We start from the raw sequence: 15,605 nt of genomic DNA, 5'->3' as shown, positions 1-15,605 counted from the left end.
GTGCGATAACATTTGTAGATGTGGCTGCATTATTCTCAGCAAGAGCAGAAATCCCTGAATCCTTCCCCAAAAGTTCTATAATGGGAGAACTACAAATGGACCATATGGAAACTCATAGAAATGAAAGGATTACACGATGACTCTTCAAGGAAAACGATTCAGACATCCATCTGGTTATAGGAAGTTCTTCTGCTGGGAGAAAGGAAAAAGGTAGCCACTCAGATATCTGAGAGACAGAGAAGAGATGAGTCTTCCAGAGGATCTTAAGACATTTCCCAGTGTCAGAAAGGTGGAAGATCGTCCACTCAAGTTCCTAGAAATAATAATCATGGAATAACCTAGTCTTTAACTGGAAAGTTTCAGAGGTTTTAAAGATTTAACAGTGCAAGAGTTACAACCTAGAATATTGAGTGTTTTCTAAATTTTCAGGGAAGGAAATGCCACTATCTAACCAACCCAGGAAAGCACTGAGGAAATAACGTGTACAAAAAAAGTTTCCGACGGGATAAAACAGAGGCGCTCCTAGATCAGCCACATTCTAACCTAATCTGTTTGTGGTAAATCTCAGGGATGGTTACAAAATAGAAAACTTAGTGGAAGTAAGAAAATTTATAGGAGTAAATCAGAGGGGAAGGGAAGGAAAATGCTTTCTTAATCTGAAGGAAATACTTAGCGAGATCAGAAGTTCACAGTGCTAAGAAGCCCTACAAAGTCAGTAAGATTACTGTAAGGGTTCTGTCCACGCTCATTAGCACACAGTAGAGAGAGAAACTTCTTAGATGTGAGGAGGGGGTGACAACTTCAGTACAAGTTCATATTTCATGCAGAAAGAACTTTCAATTTCTTACTCATAATTTTTAAAATGTATTTTTAGTAGATCTGCTTGAATTTCTTAAAAAAAAAAATCACAAAATACATCCGTTTTAAACTTAAAATAAAAATCAGGTCAGTTAGGGAGCCCAAAGTCAATACACATTTTAGGTTCTAATAAATATGCATTAAAAGCACTTATAGGATCTGCTGAAAGACATTTTTAAACAAATTAATGTCTCTATCACATACTTGGGTCAGAAGTCAGGATTATCCTGCTATTAAATGTTTACTTTGCTTCCAGTTCAGTTCCTGATACTAAGAACTAAAGCATTAGATAAAGATTCAACAGTACAATAAATATTCCACTGTGCTCTATGAATAGCTACAGTAACCAGCAAACAAAACAGTAGGGAAAACTGCCTCAAAGATTAAAAAATTGTTAAAAAATTGAAAATTTAAAAATTTCCCCCTGGCCTAAGAGTTACCTATCATTTAAGCATCAAATAATCTCAATTATAAACAAGTTACGCAGCAAAAGTTTAGTTTTAGGCTGATTATTTGGACCTTAGGATAATATTCCCCCACTTTTCAGTGTGAGTCATAAAAGCCTATTTATGAAACATTCATTTCAGTGTAAATTTCAATTACGGTGATGTTAAAACAGGCTTTAATAGGGTAAGTTAATTGAAACTTATTTAGTTCAAAGTCCAACGGAAACTTTAAAAACTCTAATGATATAAAATTTTGATTTCCTTAGTGAATGGAATCGGTGTTCTGGACTCTACCTTGGGGTGAAGTCAGAGCTGTCCAAGGCGTTTCTCTGGGCAGCATTTAAGACAGGAACTGAGGGCAGATCGTCCACAGGTTCAGCTACAGGAAAGGAAAAAAACCTCAGAATTACATAGTTAGCATGTTTCCAACACTGCTTCAAGAATTACGGGCCACAAATAAATGTTTAAGTTTAACCACAATTTTCCTTATTACTTATAGAGAAATCTTAGCATATTTAGTTTTCTCCTTAAATAATTTTCAAAACGACAAATTTTCTTTAAACTGTTCTTGGAAGTGTCCTGGCTTTAAAAATCCACTTGATTGGGGCTTCCCTGGTGGCGCAGTGGTTAAGAATCCGCCTGCCAATGCAGGGGACACAGGTTTCAGCCCTGGTCTGGGAAGATCCCACATGCCACAGAGCAACTAAGCCCGTGCACCACAACTACTGAGCCTGCGCTCTAGAGCCCGCAAGCCACAACTACTGAGCCCACGTGCCACAACTACTGAAGCCCGCGTGCCCTAGAGCCTGTGCTCTGAAGCAAGAGAAGCCACCGCAATGAGAAGCCCGCGCACCGCAACAAAAAGAGTAGCCCCTGCTTGCCGCAACTAGAGAAAGCCCGCGTGCAGCAACAAAGACCCCAAGCAGCCAAAAATAAATAAATGAATTAAAAAAAATCCACTCGATTAAAGCTAACTGGGAGAAAAAAAGGCTTAATATAAGATAAATACACCTATTTAAAATAAAAATAAACGAGTGTCTAATTTTGCTAAAAGCTTTCACAGAACTTCAGTTACACATGGTCACTTTTACGTCTATGAAATAGTTGGTATTTTGGTAATCAGTTAGACAGAATTTCATTGGTTAGTAATTAAAACCACTGGTATAGTTTACAATTTTTGTAAATAACGCTCATTTATTTTTTGCTTTGGAGATCTAATGTAACAGCTGTTGAATGTTTTGAATAGCGGGCTTCACAGATGAGATCATACAAAGCAACGTACATGAAAACTCTATGTTAACGGTGAAAAGCTGTACAATATCGTTTGTGGTAACTACTGAAGACACCTGGCTTTATGCAGTGGCCTTCGGGAAGGGCCTCAGCTGCTCTCTAGGTCTGCCTCGTTACATGACAGCTCTGCCCTAAGCAGCTCAGAGACACAACAGGTTAAACACTCATTTCCTGCATGTTTTACAGAATTTGGCCTGGGACGCGGTGGGAGCTCACTCCACTCACCAGAGTGGTATCACCCTCCCACGTCCCTTACCCCTGCCGCCGGAGTACATATTTTTCCCTCCTTCTTGATCTCTTTCTCTTCTTTAATATTTTTTGAGGGAAGGGGTGGGGATGGGGAGAAATAAGGGAAAATACAAAAATGTGGCACCAAGGAGAGCAGCTAGCTAGTTGGGAGGCACAGTAATCCCACTTCGTGTTGGGCAGAGAAGTGGCAGTAGAAAGAACCCAGAGTTACAATGGAGGCAAGTTCTCTAGTGGGCCCACACTTATCATGTGGAATTGATTTTCCCCTATAGAAATAAAACTCTGGTTTTATAACGGAAGCCGATGGAAAATTTGTTCTGCTTTAGAGAAAATATAGAAAGATTTTTTTTGTTCTTCATTTCCAGAGATCTTTATAGTAACTTACCCCTTTATTTCTTACCAGTGTCCTTATTATGAGCAATCAATAGATCGTGGTACTGTAACAATCACAAAACCTACTAGGTTTAAAAATAAATATAACAAGCCCCTTTATGGTTTAAGGGCAAGTTCAAATTACAGATTAAAGCCAAGCCATAATTTGAGTGGCTTCTGGGCAACAATGTTAAAAACTCAGACTCTAACGGGGAACAAAAGCTAGGGATGGGGGTAAAAGATGCAAAGAGAAGAAAGTGGGAAAAGAGTTAAAGCCAAAAGTTCCACAACATACGCCGTGGAATGCAGGGCTCTTCTCGCCACCTCCTTTTCCTCCCCTACACCACGTCTCTCACGGAGAATTTAATGGCTTTAAACGTTGAGAGAGAATTTATCAAGGCTAGACTAGAAAACAGCAACAGGCTTCCCTGTAAAAGAATAACCAGGTGAGGCTATCTGAACGCTCCATCCTGCTTGTTTACGGGAACACTGATCACCTCCTTGCGGACGAGCATCGCGGGGCTGGACGAAGGAGGGCTTCACGACCTCAAACCACCAGAAGAGCTCTGCCATGAACACCAGGTAGTTACTCTGTGCGAGAGGCAAGAAGTTAGGAGAGAAAGCAGGTAACGCCCGACCAGAAAGCAATGACAGAGAGTTACCTATTAAAACACAGCTCGAAATAGCATTCACCCATCAAAATCTGTGATTTTTTTTTTTTTTAAAGAAATGGTAAAGCTTATAATCCCTAAGGCTGTGCTGTGTGTTACCGTCTCAGAAGCTTTCCATTCTCAATTATATTTCTTTCTCCTACACGTTTATTATTCTTCTCCTCAGCTGAATCCTTCCTGCGTGGCTTTTACACACGCTCAAACCTCTGCCACTGAACGCGGCCAAACCGGCACCCGATCCTTCATCCTCCGGCTCCGTCCACTGGGCCCGCTCGTCGCTTCAGACTTCTGTAACACCGGCCTCTCCCAGCAACCTGCTCTCAGCCCTCCTCTCCCTAATCCACTCCAGCCTGGCACTCAGGCGCCCTCGCTCTAAGCCGGCATTTGCTCAAGCCACCCATGTCTGTGTCACTAAATCAAACAGATTTTTTGGTCTTCATTGCCCCCAACCCTCAGCAGCATTCGATACTCCTGATGTCTGAAAACTGCCGCCCACACCCACCAGCTATGGAACGGCCCCCGAAGGCACGACTGCACTTGCACATGCACTTTCTATTTCTCTCACTGTGCCAGTCGCCTTCCCCACAAGTCTGATCAGATCCCATCCTTACTTCCCTGAACGGCAGCCACCTTCCCAGTGCACAAAGCAAACCTGGGAGTCACCGCGACACCGGCCTCTTTCTCCCCTCATACGCGATTCGCCGGCGAGGCCTGCAGGTTCTGCGTCTCAACAGCCCTGGAATCCACCCACTTCTCTCCACCTGCATCGTAACTACCCTCACTCAAACTGTGTTCACCTCTTGGTTAGCACACAGTCATTTTTTCTTCGGCTTATGCAGCCAAACTTTTCAAAATGCAACGCCCCTTCCCCCGCTTGCCCTTGCCCTTGGGAGACTGACTATAGCTTACAAGCGGGTACCTGATGGGGTCCCTTTTCAATTTCTCCAGCTTCGTCTAATACCATATTCTCCAGGGTTCCTCACCTTACCCATCAGACTATATGGTCAAAAGGACAAAGCTGTGCTCACCACTATATCTTCAGTGTTTAAGACAGTGCCTGGTACATAATAGATGTCCAATAAATATTTATTGAATGAACATATAAATGAATGAATAAACATAAGAAAGGCCAGTCACTGGCAAAACGTTTGAAATGTTGTTACGGAATATCTCTGGGTAGTAAGATGATTGCGATTTATAGTTTTTCTTTATACTTATCTCATAGTATACTTTCTAAAACCAAAGTATAAAATTATATTTAAAGCACTGGTGCTAGGTTCCAGCTCTACTAGTTCAGTTCACTGAAAGCTATGTATATCTTTTGGAAAAACACTGTTTAAGTACCCCATAATTGTCTGTTGATAGGGAATTAATTACTATCTTAAGGACCCTGGAGCTCAACATCACTAATCATCAAGGAAATGCAAATCAAAACCACAAGGAGATACCACTTCACACCTGTCAGAATGGCCATCATCAGAAAGATAAGCGATAACAAGTGCTGATGAGGGTATGGAGAAAGGGAACCCTTGTGCATTGTTGGTGGGGATGTAAAATGGTGCAGCCACTATGGAAAACAGTATGCAGATTCCTCAAAAAATTAAAAATAGAACCACCATATGATCCAGCAATCCTATCTGGGTACATAAGCAAAGAAAATGAAAACAGATCTCTTGAAGAGATATCTGCAGTTCCATGTTCACTGCAGCCAAGACATGGAAACGACCCGAGTGTCCACCAGCAGATGAATGGATGAAGATGTGGTGTACATGCAGCCATGAGAAACTAGGGAAGTCTGCCATTTGCAACCACACAGACGGATCTTGGGGGCACTGTGCAAAGTGAAATACGTCAGACGGAGAAACACAAACACTGTATGGCATCACTTGTACGTGGAATCTGAAAAAGCCAGACCCACAGAAACAGAGAACAGGGTGGTGGTTCCCAGGGACTGGGGTAGGGGAAACGCGGGAGTACGGGTCAAGGGTGCAGACTCCCAATTATGAAATGAATACGTTCTGGGGAATTAAATAATTATAGTTAATGATAACTGTATTATATACATGGAAATTGCTGAAAGAGTAGATCTTAAATGTTCACAACAAAAATGGTAATTATGTGACGTGACGAGGGTGCTGACTGACACTGTGGTGATAATCATTCTGCTGTTATGTAAGTGAATCAAATCAACACACTGTACACCTTAAACTTACACAATGTTATATGTCAACTGTATCTCAATAAAGCTGGAAAAAATTTATTTTAAGCACCTTGGTAAGATAACTGTCCTAATAACATAACTGTACTGTGTTTGGCCACTAGATGTCAGCATAGTAAGAAATAATTTTCCCAGTAAATAGTTTATGGAGATAATTTCTTTCTGAATTTACGATGATTAAACAGCAATAAATCTGTCACCATATTCCTGGAATGGTACCAGATTAATTTCATTTAAGAGCTCTTCTTTCCTTCTTTCAGTTAAGACAGTCATGCAGCTATACGTTAACATTCTTAAACACTCTAAGTGATATCAAAGAATACAAATATACAGAACATAGAATAAAAAGTAAAAGTATAATTTAACCCCTCTCCCTCGAATCCTAATACTGCACTCAGAAGAAACCACTGTTAACAGTTCTGTGTTTCTCTCTCTACAGACCTTTCCCCACGCATCTGTATGTGTGTAGATGTGCATATAAACAGAAAAAGGATTTTTAAAATATATGTAAATTGCATCATGCCGTATATATAATGTGTGCTCCCCGCACGCTTCACTTAGTAACTCCTAGTGAGCTTTCCGCATCAGTAAGGTACCCCTGCCTCCTTCAAACAGCTGCTTTACAAGACGTCTCAAGTGTGGCCCTCCCAAGGTGAACTGCTGCCAACTCTTCACCACCACGAACAATCCTTCTATGTCCTTCTGTGCACTTTAAATGCGGTTAGAGAATGCCCAACTGCCCTCTAAAAAGAGCACACCAGTTTACAAGTCCACCACGAGGGGAAAAGAGGGCTCACTCCCTATTCCCCACAAACACTTGTTACTCAAGTAAACAAATGACAAGGTGGCCAGCACCATGGACCGAGCAACCTCTTGCGGGCTTGGAGTCTTAAAATACTCATCTGAGGTCAGAACTGTGGTTCTAATGATTTAGCAGAGAACACAGAAAGTGACCAAACTCTTCTCTGCAGATAATTATCTATTTTTAAAGTGCCTGATTTAAGAAAATGTCTTTGTATGTGGATCATGCCCAGACTAAGCTGATCTAAACAGCAGGGCTACCTGTTATTTATTGGAAGTCCAAGGTATACAACTTAAGCAAATGTAACCTTACAACTCAATGTATTTAATGAGGTCATTTTTTTTCTTTGAGATCTCAGTAAAAGCATTTAAAAGTTTTTAATAGGAAGCGCCAGGAAAAGTATTAAGATAAATATGAAAATATCTCCTAACTTCCATTTTGGTAAAAATGGCAAAGTGTAAACATTCAAAATCAATCAAGGTTTTTCTTCTGATGTGCTGGACAGTGCGGAGTGGGCACTGTTCTGGTCAACAGGGGCAGTGGCTTATTCTGGAAACGCCGTTACCCCTGGCTCCGTCAATCTGCCTTGCGGTAAACGAGAAACGGGTACAGGAAAAAGAGAGAGACCAGAGAACGAGAATTTAAAGCATCACAAGGCTCTAGCATTACTCTGGGAGGGGTCCTTTAGCAGCTTCTATGAAGGTGGGCATTGCAAATACAATTAGGACTGACATAAAGCTGTTCCTCTCGGACTTCAAACAATTCGATTGTAAGATCACTTATTCCTAAAGCCTTTAAACAGAAGTGTTAACTTCAGGCGGGTGTACGAGAGCCGTGAAGGAATTCTGCAGCTGCAGCTGCTGGTAACAACAAGGCAGCGTTCCCACCATGAAGTTCTGGAACCTGCAGCTCAGAAGCCATCACGCCTGAGACACGCGTCTGTCTTCACCACTAGAAAGAATGCTCTGAAAGGACAGGGGGGTCTTTGTGTTGTCTGCTGATTTATCCCAACCACCTAGAACACTCTAAGGCGCTCTATAAACATTTCTTGAAAGAAAGGCGCTAAGCAACGGCCCGAAGCTAAGAGGTCGTGTGACGTCCTGAAGCAAGGGACAAGTGTATGGCTGATAAATGCGATTAACTTCCTAAAAGGTTCATTTCCAGATGACCGTAATACTTCCTGCCCTCTTCCTTTCCCTGGGCTTTGCCTCAAGTCCTGGGACCGGAGGGCCCCTTCTTCCCAGACGGAGTCCACAGTCCTGCTGAGCGGCCACACCTCCTGCACGCTCACCGCAAGCGGCAGCGTCCCTCCAGGACCCAGAAACGCTCACTGGCTTATCCGCTATTTTGCTAACAACATCAGAACAACGGTTTAATTCTGTACCATGACATTAAGTTTAGCTTTGTACTGTAAGAGAAACCTGTAGCTAACAGTGTAGGTTTTTAAAAAATAAAAAATAAAATAAACTCGGCAGAAAAATCAAACAAAAACTAGTTTTTCAAGAGTTCTTTTGCAGTTACAGTTAAAATTTTAACTTACAAAATTACAGTTAATTTTGTAAGCTTAAAGCAGCTATACTGTTTATGTACCTAGTTATATGTTTTTTCAACAAACTTGAACAAACAAAGGGGAAAAGGATGATCGAAATACCTTTATGGAGGAAGCAGCGTAGAGCATGTCTTCCAGGGTGAAATGGCAACACTGGTTCAAATATTCTTGGCAAAATTCTTGAATCAGCTGCAGGTTATAGAGGCTATCAGCCAAAGACATGGTTTCTTTCAAGCAAATATCTTCAAACAGGAAAAGAGCAAGGGTTAATTTTGATAATGTACATTTCATATTCATTTTGTAATTATTACCTTAATACAGATATACAACTACGTAGAATCCGTCTGACCCACACGTATAACAGCAGTGATCACTACACAGAGGCTTAGAGACCAAGCACTCCTTTACTCAGCTACTTCCTAGAATTATACATAAATGTTCTTCTTAAAAAAAGCCTTCATTACTTATTAAATTTACCGTCTTAAGTATTTTTTACCATCTATCCACAGTTTAGAATATTTCAACGGAACACTTACCTTCTAATCTGACGACACCAGGACAGTAAAAATGAATAAGGGCAGCTAACGCACAGCCATCCGAGCCATCTTTCAACAAATTTTCTACCAACGGAATGCAAGGCAGTTGCTTAAGCAATGTCTGCTCTTTCCTATAACGAGCCTACATTAAAAAAAAAAAAAAAAAAAAAAAAAAAAGAGGTGAAAATGAATAAGTACTAAGCAACATACAGGAAAAAAACAGTATTGTAGATTCCAGTGTATCAGTCATAAAATATAAGTCAAGAGAAATGAGAACTACTAACCAGCATCCTTCTTTTCTAAACATTACCACTAGACCTCACGTTACCAAGAGCACTTTGGTTCTGAAGGGAAGTACTTAACATGACAGTGCTCATTTATGTGAAATTCACTTAGCCTAAGAATTTACATGTAAAAGCATCACAAAATGGATTCTGAACATTTGTTATCCAAATCATCAGTTCTGCTCCTTTGCAGATGATGACATTCATTCACTTTAAGGTTAGACTTCACTTAGACCACACGTTCTTACATGGAAAGAGTGAGACTCGAGCTGAGAGAATGAGAGTCATCAGAGTTGGGAGCAGGCAGAAGAATGTGAGACTATTCTTAAAGGAAATGTGGCGATAGAAACATCACTTTGAGGAACCGGAATAATATTCAAGACCATGAAGATATTCTGGCTTCTCATCTGAATGCTGAGACAATGCAAATAAAGTGTAATGACTTTGAAACTGAAAAAAACCCGCCTGGTTGAGGTTTCATTAACCAATAACAGAGCAAGTATAAGGGTTTCTGCTCCCTCTCAGAAAAACAGATGAAATTCTTGTGTTGTAAAGACTGGCCGGTGTGAGTGGATACAAACTTGTAAAGGCGGTTCTCTAGAAATGAGACACGCTGTAAAACTCAGAGGTTACGAGAACGAGCTCTTAAGTCAGATTACCTAGGCTCAAATCCTGGTTCTGCCACTTCTTAGCTCTGTGATCCTGGACAAGGTACTTCAATGCTCATTTCTCGGTTTCCCCATCTGTGAACTGGGGATAGTCACAGTACCTACTTCACAGCACCACGGAGGATTACAGAAGACGATGGACATAAAGTGCAATGCACACACGGGCACACAGCGAGTAATCGCCAGAGGTCAGCTGCTGCTAGCTATTAGCTCTCCTCAGGCCAAGAAAAATAACGCTGAAGGCTTGATGAAGATACACACTGAAGTACTTTATTAGCAAAATTTACAATTTTACAATATCAGTGGTTACTGATATTTAAATACAGTTTTTTTAAAAGTATCAAAACTAATTTTTCTTCTAACTTCATCTAAACTGATTATATTTCATGATTAAAATACAATTATGAAATATAATACTTTCGTGAGAATAACAGAAAAATATTATAATTTACTGAAAGAGAAAATTTACTATTTGGTGGTGAGGTCCGATTTCCTCTAAATGATATCCCTCAGAAGAGCATACACATTCAAGGAGGAGACATTTATCCCTATTTCCCTGTCACTGGCTACTCAAGAACAAGATTCATGGAACATTTTTTCCTCTGAAGATTTTCAGAGGATCTTGTTCTTACGAATCAGTGCAGACTAGACATCTGTGTTTAATGGTATGTTCCAAACTCATAGACTACCTATATTCAGGAAAAAAATCACATAGACACACTACATAAATTCTTTAATTGATTACTGACTTTTACATAATCCTTAGTAAACTTCCTCATTTTGCTGCTGGCAGACAGTTTAAAAATCAGCCATGAAGAAAGAGGAGAGAGGAGGGGAGGAAGGGAGAGAGAGAAAGAAATCAGCCAGTGGCCTCTTCTGGCCGTACGCTGCCCCTCACACTTGGTAGTAAGCACCCTTCCAGGTCCTCCCCCTCCTTTCTTGGGCCGGCTAGAAACAAAATAGTCGCCTCTTGGGAATCCCCTACATTGGCTGGGCTCAGGGCCAAACTTCCCAGATCTCCAGGTCTACCCTTGTTTTCGGCCCACGGTCTGAACTGGACTGAGCTGGGCGCCCAGAGTCATGGAACAAAGAACTGAATTGTGTGCTGTGTTGTACTGCACCCTGCCAAGGAGCACTGCTGCACAGGGCACACACAGACACACACACACAGAGCTTCATAAGGCTGCAGCCACAGAGGCCCATGGCTTAGACCAATCGGAGGTTTATACGTGGCATGCCGAAACATCTTCCTGAAGATTATATCCTAGAAGAGGCATCAGGTAAACCAACTTTTAATCCTGAAGCCATGTGGGACTCTCCGAAAGTTCATCTGCAGTTCACAAAGGTTACAGAGTCTTTTATACCTGAACATGCTCTATGCTTTACAAACTTACTGCTCTTTCTACAAATGGAGAAATCTGGCATTTAAAAGGGACATACTTTCTATCTTTCAACGTTATGGTGCACTTCTAAGTTACATTTCTGTTTCTGACGGTGTAAAATACTTAAGTGGTCTAAGCCCCAGATGCCACCGTGAAAGATCAACTCTTCAAGTCAAACCAGAATTGAATCTAGCTCAGGTCCAGTACTGGGAGGGACACAGAATCCGTCACTTCTTTATTACACAAAAAGTATCCTCTACATTTCAGGCCAAAAGGAAATGATTCTTTCAAAAAGATGACTTTACAATACAAATAATTTACATGTGCAATTGATACTCACTTTTACTAAAATTATTAAAACTAATGCAAATCTATATCCATACTTTTTTTGTTACCTAGTTACTGATGGTCTGTGAGTACTGACAGACTAGCTTACACTTTAAATTATTTTTAAAGCTTCTAATCCAAATTTTGACGAGATTTTTAAAATCTTTCTGTTTTACTTTATGATCAAAAACACCTTAAAATCCCATCTCTACTTGTGACTAACAGAATTGTATGTAATGACCATATCGGCAAGACATAAACGATACCATTCTACAATTACACTTCTGGAGAGCAAGTTGAAGAAGCTGTGCAAACTTACTGGAACCAATTTCCAAAACCATTTGGAAGGAGACTTCGGAGGAAGCAGCAGGAAAAGAGGGGAAGCAAAAAGTAAAGGGAAAATTCATCAGAAGTTTTTAAAATTAACAAGTTATAGTAAAGTTTCTGTTAGTGGAGTTCCAAGTTTATAGTTCTCAAAACATTTTTTAAATGTTAATACTTTACAATTTAGCTTGAACTATAGAGGTTCCTAATGATGAAGACCACCACCTTCCCTCCCCTCACTCCTCTCCCAACATGGACGTGCGTTTTTAGGGTACCCAGGACATGCTGTGTACTTCGGCAGCAAAGAATTTTACCTCCCAGTTCTGGGATCACACATCACATTAGAAACTAAATTTATATCACAAGAGGGAGTAGAAAGATTCTAGGGCTGGACTTGCAATCATTAAAATTCTTAGGCATTAGGAGGCCAAGTCCGATAAGGTAGTCTTCTTCCCAGAAGGAAAAGAAGAAAGACTGTTTCATAAGCGCACGAACAAAAGCAAGTAACAATGTAGAATTGAACAAAATGATCATTTCTTTTAATGACATAAAGAATTTCTTTCAATTAATGAAGGATAAAAAACCAGTTGGCAATTCTCACCAGTTATTATTTTTATAGAGTCTCTAAGGCAAGTAGCTACTAACACAAAGAGAATATAAATGTTATTAATTTTACTATCTAGGGGGTGTTCCAAAGAATATAATTTTATGTCTTTAAGAAGATGAATATACAATAAGCCCGTAATTTCAGATAATATGAGAATAATTTGTAACTGTTTATCTTTGTATTTCCTAGCACAGTTTTTTGGCAGCCCTAAATAAATATTTGTTGAAGTGAACCAAACTAAATGGGGTCTGAGTTAAAATTCATGTTCAGCTTCTATGCATAAAGTTTTTCCTACAGAAATTAATAGTAAAAATAACATTATTTGGAAAAATAATATAAATGAGGTATTTTCAAGAACTTCAAAAATCAGAAAAATGTCATCTCAAGAATCAGAAAAATACCAGCTTCCCACAAAGAGATAATATTTCCAATAAATTTTTCTTATTGCATCAGGAAGAATAACCCTAATAATTTTTTTGCATGTATTTGAATCTCTCATTTAACCAAAAGTTTTTGGCAGCTGCAGTCATAATAGCCATAAAAAGTGCAAGAGCAGGAAGCCCCTGTGAATGCGTCAGGATTCCCAATGAATAATGGAAATGTCAAAAACAGGAGTTTTCTTGTTTTTGAGACTAGAAGAATCCATAACACAGAAACTGATGATAATAAGAAATTACTATGGATTATACAAAACAGGAGATGAGTCTCTTGTGGTTCAAATTAGTCCACATTTCTTGCAAAATATTCAATACTTGAACGTTTTACTAATTCAGACAACTCTGAAAGAGCTCCCAATGGCTGCAGCTGGAAAAACTGAGCAACAAGTCAATACCACAGACTGGACTGTAACCCAAAGTATACAATACATACACAGGCGTCCATGGCTTGTAACCCCAAGTACAGAGCACATACACACCAATCCATACTGATACCAATAAACGGCTGAAGGATATAAATAAATGGAGAAAGTACAAATCTCCCTTACAGAAGAATTCCAGATAGTATATATCCTCTTCCCTTCAGGGAGGGAGCTTAACTTCCCTCTCCTGGAACGTGGGGTGGACTTAGTGGCCCACTTCCAAAGAAAAGAGCATCAGAGGGGGAAATAGAAACTTTACAATGAAGGAGACCACTTCAACCAAGTGATCAAGGTGGACACCATCAGTGACAAATCCTGTTCACGTCACATGCTCCCTGATGTGATGTGATGAGAGGTGAAGCCACCTCTGCGATGTTCTTCTCCAAAGGCCCACAGGCCCAATCTCATCACAGGACACAGGAGACAAACCCAAACCCCAATTCAGGGACCCTGGTAAAACACCTGGTCAGTACACAAACTGGTGTAATCTAAATAAAGTCTGTAGTTTAATCAACGATAATGCACCAATGTTGTTTTCTTGGTGTTGCCAAATGGGCCACGATTACGTAAGATGTTAACATTGAGGGAAACTGGATGAAGCTGTACTATCTTTGGAACTTCTCTGTAAATCTAAAATTATTCCACAATAAAGTTGATTTCAAAAATAAATACACACGAAAGTAGGTGAAGGTGGTCAAAAGGCACAAACCTCCAGTCACAAGATCGTAAGTACCAGGGATGTGACGTGCAGCGTGCCGTCAACACTGCTGCATGTTACGTAGGAAAGCTGCTACGGGGGTAAATCCCAAGGGTTCTCATCACAAGGAACAAACGTGTTTTTCTATTTCTTTAATGCTGTATCTATACGAAATGATGAATGGTCACTAAACCTATTGCGGTCATCATTTCATCATGTATGTAAGTCAGATCATTATGGCGCACACCCTAAATTTACACAGGGCTGTATGTCAGTTAGATCTCAATAAAACTGGGAATGAACGAATCAATGAACAAATGAATAATGATGGACAGAAACAGATTATAACCCATTAAATAAAATAAGAATCCATCAGTTCATACAGATAATAAAGAGATGATAGGTAGATTGATAAATAGATGAGGTCAGATTTGCTTACAACAGAATCCTAACTAATAAACGTAGAAGAAATGATAAAGTTAGAGAATTGCCATTTTGTAACCACCATAGTAAAAAGTTAACTGAAGTAGGTATCATCAGTAAATGCTAAATCTAGGAGGTGGGGAAACACTGAAGAGGAACAGGATATTTACAGTCTCAAAGTACCCTCCTCTCAAATTACTTATTACGAAAGGAAAAATAATAACCATGCAGTCAAAAAACCCAAACAATATCTTAACCAACTGATCAAAATTAGTATCACCTAGTAGGGGCAAATGGATATCACATGCCTCTGGATACAATCCTGTGAAAAGGACACACTTTACATAGTATTCTAGGCTAAAAAAAGCACAACTTAATCTAACTATGAGGAAATATCAGAAGAACTGAAATTGAGGGATAGTCTATGAAAATGACCTGTATTCTTAAAAAAATGTCAAGGTCACGAATGAAAAAGAAAAGCTGAGGACTGTTCCTGTTTAAAGAAGATGACAGATACAACAACTAAACACCTTACATGACCCTGGACTAGATCCTGGACTAGGAAAATATATAAAGTTCAATTGGGATGACTGACAAAACTGGAACATAGGCTGTGAGTCTGATCAAAGCACTTCATTGACATTAAGTTACCTATCCTGTGGTTGTGTAAATGAATAGCTTTCTTCCTAGGAAATATACATTGAAATATTAAGGGGTGAAGGGGTATATGATACATGTAACCTTCTTTCAAATGTTTCAGGAAAATCTACACATACATACGTCTGCGGGTGCAACATGTAATGCACAGAGCACACAAAATGTTACACTGATGGATCTGGGTAAAGAACATATAAGGGTTCTTTGAACTATCCTTGCAACTTTCTGTTAAATCAGAAATATTTCAAAATAAATGTTCTTAGCAAGTTATGTTAAATCCAGACCAGTCCAAATCTTTGTAGGGTGTTGTGTCCAAATGCACAAGACTATTGATCTATAAAGCTGCTGAAGAAATCTAATTGTTACAGTACTCTTAGGCAAAGATT

General features: G+C 39.7%; 1 protein-coding gene across 1 annotated transcript in view; it reads right to left on the bottom strand.

Annotated features, from left to right (window-relative positions):
* The window catches only part of CAMSAP2 (calmodulin regulated spectrin associated protein family member 2), a 110,029-nt gene that overhangs the window by 21,184 nt on the left and 73,240 nt on the right, over positions 1-15,605 (bottom strand). The window contains exons 5-8 of the mRNA XM_068541876.1: positions 8,992-9,133; positions 8,558-8,697; positions 3,713-3,806; positions 1,599-1,683 (exon numbers count right to left, since the gene is read on the bottom strand). Coding sequence (XP_068397977.1) covers positions 1,599-1,683; positions 3,713-3,806; positions 8,558-8,697; positions 8,992-9,133 — 461 coding nt within the window. The remainder of the gene's footprint in view (positions 1-1,598; positions 1,684-3,712; positions 3,807-8,557; positions 8,698-8,991; positions 9,134-15,605) is intronic.

This window comes from Eschrichtius robustus, chromosome 3 (genome assembly GCF_028021215.1).
Source record: "Eschrichtius robustus isolate mEscRob2 chromosome 3, mEscRob2.pri, whole genome shotgun sequence".
NCBI classification, from domain to species: domain Eukaryota; kingdom Metazoa; phylum Chordata; class Mammalia; order Artiodactyla; family Eschrichtiidae; genus Eschrichtius; species Eschrichtius robustus.
Note: the sequence above shows the minus strand (reverse complement) of the source record. Positions and strands in the feature narration are given on the sequence as shown.